This window comes from Fragaria vesca, linkage group LG6, assembly GCF_000184155.1.
Source record: "Fragaria vesca subsp. vesca linkage group LG6, FraVesHawaii_1.0, whole genome shotgun sequence".
Classification (NCBI taxonomy): Eukaryota; Viridiplantae; Streptophyta; class Magnoliopsida; order Rosales; family Rosaceae; genus Fragaria; species Fragaria vesca.
The window spans coordinates 595,433-599,061 of NC_020496.1; the positions used below are offsets into that span (position 1 = coordinate 595,433).

Consider the following 3,629-nt stretch of genomic DNA (forward strand, 5'->3'; position numbering starts at 1 on the left):
TNTTTTTTTTTTTTTTTTTTTCTGGTAATCACCTTGAATTTATGATATGTTTTTTTATCATGGATTAGCACTGCTATGCTGTTGATACCACAACAAGGCCGCTCTTACTGGTCACTGCATCTGTTGACAAAATTGTCCTGAAGAAGCCAATTAGTGTTGACATTGACCTGGAAATTGTTGGTGCTGTCATTTGGGTGGGGCGGTCATCTATTGAGATCCAACTAGAAGTTACTCAATCCACAAAAGGTACTCTTAACTCTGTGGTACCTTTAGTTTTGAGAGATTGATCATCTTTCATGTTGATAAAACTTTTTTCCCCAGCATCATCCTCTATTAAGTGAATGTTTTGTCTATATTTTTTGTGTGTGAGACATTTATCAATTGATATGTGATGAGAAACAGACTGATGTACCCAGGTACTAAATTGTCATTTTGATGTATCAAATTATGAGATTTGGTGTTTACTTCTAACTTCTAAGTTAAGTTTAAAGAAATGTAACTATATATTTTGAAAGAAGCCACCACCATATCTCTCTGCCTCCACACGTGTTAGTTGTGTTCCCTTTAATCTCTCTAGTTTGATATCTCAATGTTTTGTATGATCTGAGTTCTGTTTGGTTGTAATCTATGTGGTTGTTCTTGTTGTATGGGTTGTTTTTTTTTGTTGAGAATTTATGTGGTTAATTTTGAGGTTATGGCATATTGGCATTATCAATCTTGTGTCTTCGGACAGCCGGTGATGATGTTTTTGTTCGTGGGGCATGTTGTTTGTTAATGTTTGCTGATTATATGAGTGGTGAATTCGGGACCAGTTTGCAGGAAATGCATACTCGAGAAGCTGTCGGACAAGGAGGGAGATTGTTCTCCAGTATGCGAAATCGATTTGGGATGTATGGCGGTCAAAAAACTTAGGTAATTGTCGGTTTCATTTGCTTGTATGTTCGCGTATTGAGTCGACTGCTTTAGTGGTGAGTGCCTTGAGTTTATTTGGTAAAATTGGACCGTTTAATAGGGATATGCACTTGGATTGTTTGATAAGGCAACTATAAGAATTTTTGTCAAAGAAGGACACTTCTAGCTTATTACATTATGCACCGTTGGGAGCTAATGACCATATATGTTACTTGAAATGTATCATGTAATTTAAGCCACTGGACCTATCAGAAGAATATAAACGAATTGTTGCTGGTTATTTAATATCTTCATTAAGACTGCTTTCGGAAAAGATGTAACTGGCAAGGATTGTAAGAAAAACGCATGATACAACATCCAAGTATGATTTTGTGTAAAAGTCGATCCTTTGTCAACTATCGTTATATTTTTTTTAATATTCAAGACTGAGATAAAGGTGGGCTTTATTTGATCTGATTATAGTTCTCTTCTTGCTCACAATCGTATGTTTTTATCGTCGTAATGTATGCTGGAGCGTACATGAAAACGTTCTTACACATGCTTGGGATGCCAATTAATTTAATTTGCAGGCCGGACCATAATTTGCAAGATATCAGGGCCAAGATATTTCCTCTTAAAAGACGTAAAATTAATGCACCCGAATCACCTTCAGTTTCATTCCCGGTGAAAAGGAAGGAGAGCTCATTATCATCATTAGTAGTCAGCACCCGCAAAGTTCCAGTGCAGGCAGGCTTGACTGGAAAGAGACCAAGAGCCTATCTGAGTTCTCTAGCAACTTATTTAAGTTCTAGGAAGTCAGGTCTTTCTCCTAAGGAAACCCTGGTCTAAACTCTTAATTAAATTGCTTAAATTTAGAAAATTAGTAATTTACCCAGGCCTTTACAGAATGCACATAAGAATGGATTGACGAGATGTTGACACAGTTTATAGAAGTCAAACATGAACCAGACATCTGACCTGTAAGTGATGATGAATGGTGGTGATGCATGGCTCTTGATAACACCATCAGTGGTGAACAACAGTTGGATCACCCAACAAGGGAGCAATGATGGAACACCATCAGTGGTGAACAACAGTTGGATCACCCAACAAGGGAGCAATGATGGAACAATATTGCTGTTAAGATCAAACTAGGAAATCACAAAACTTCCATAAAAGTATAATATTTGCAATCCGGTTTATTTATTCAACAGTTGACTTATTTAGATGTTGCATGCTTATTCAATTGATGCAGGATTCTTCCATGCCTGAGAATTCCTATGAGCAGAAGCCTAAGAAAGATGATGTTGAAGTAATGGAAGGCAAAGCTGATCTGTGGACACCCTTAAACTGTCTTGTAGAGGCTGCTAACCGAACCAAGTCCTCTAAGTTAAATCCCCAAGGGCAGTTGCCTGCCAAATCAGAGCCACTCAATGCCCTTGATAGTATTTCTGAACTTTATATGCCTGAAAGTAACACAGACATAGAATTGCCAGATGCTCTAGAAAGTCATTTACATGTCCCTAAGGTCAAAATCAAGGAGCCTGAGAACAGTACTAGAGGAAAAAAGAACATTAATGCGGCAGCAGTCACAGGATCCATGAAACGGAAGAGGTTTCATGCAGGTAATCGTAATAGGGGAGCTCCATCGGGGGAGTCAGGTGATTCAACTCAAGATGTACGTGGGGCTAAGCATAGCAGAAGAAATAATCCTATTTGGTTCTTGTTGGTTGCAGCTGAAAACTGGTGAGACAGCCCTGCGATTATAAAGCTTGCATAGTTATGTGGTTTATATATGAAAAGCTTAATTTCTTTTATCATGTTGATTTATTGTTTTTATGGTAAATGTCTCTAGGAAAGGAGAGGCCTCCTTGCCCCAGATATCATCATGTTACCTGAGAATAAAGTGAGCTTTCTATAGTCCTGTTTCTTTCTTTGAAGTGCTGCAACTTCATAACAATGCATTGCCTTATCTTAGTCATTTTGTCATCTGATGTATGGGACAAACAGAACCAGTTTGGTAAATTTTACTGTAAGAATATCATGGGGGTCAATAGTAATGATTTTAATTCCTAATAGGCCATATCACAAATTCTGTAAAAGTTTAACCTTTGCTTATTTTCTTTTTTCCAGCTAAACTTGGTACATGATTTGGGTCTACCATTATTGGTTAAGAATATGCTACACCAGAAATGTAAACAGATTATTACCTAGTCAACTGCACATCCTAAGTATAGTGTTCAGCACCTCAGCTACCATGTTAACCACGAATATTGCCTAATTGTGATGATATCAACGTGTGCATTTTGATGAATTGTGAAGTGATAGCTTTTAGTGCGACTTTCTTGGGGCTTAGTGGTAATTACTTTTCTTTCTTCCCCAGGGATGGTAAAATGCCTGTAACATTTATTCAGATGTACCTTGTGATGAAGAAACTTGAACTTACCAGTAAAGCTGAGGTGAGTATTTTTTTGTTACCTTCAAACAATAAAAATAGTAGTTTCTATGGGCTTGACCGTAAAATAACACTGAAATATAAAGGAGAGAAAAGAAGACATGGTAGTTTTCCACTTTGGGTGGAGCTATTATCTGAAAAAAAAAAAATAATGACGTTGTTGTAAATAAATTGTAAATGAAGGCAAAACTGTCTATTTACGCACCGAATAAACAGTGCTACTACGATTTTGTTTTAATATATATAAAAAGATGTGTTTTCTTCCCGTGATGACAAGGAGGAA

General features: G+C 37.0%; 2 protein-coding genes across 2 annotated transcripts in view; both read left to right on the forward strand.

Annotated features, from left to right (window-relative positions):
* The window catches only part of LOC101310918, an 886-nt gene extending 599 nt beyond the window's left edge, over positions 1-287 (forward strand). The window contains exon 2 of the mRNA XM_004304701.1: positions 69-287. Within this exon, the coding sequence (XP_004304749.1) occupies positions 69-287 (219 nt within the window). The remainder of the gene's footprint in view (positions 1-68) is intronic.
* Positions 1-3,629, forward strand: part of LOC101311209 — a 57,618-nt gene that overhangs the window by 39,514 nt on the left and 14,475 nt on the right. Inside the window, exons 3-7 of the mRNA XM_004304702.1 lie at positions 69-246; positions 813-912; positions 2,147-2,637; positions 2,747-2,797; positions 3,275-3,350. Of these exons, the coding sequence (XP_004304750.1) occupies positions 2,156-2,637; positions 2,747-2,797; positions 3,275-3,350 (609 nt within the window). The 5' untranslated portion in view covers positions 69-246; positions 813-912; positions 2,147-2,155. The remainder of the gene's footprint in view (positions 1-68; positions 247-812; positions 913-2,146; positions 2,638-2,746; positions 2,798-3,274; positions 3,351-3,629) is intronic.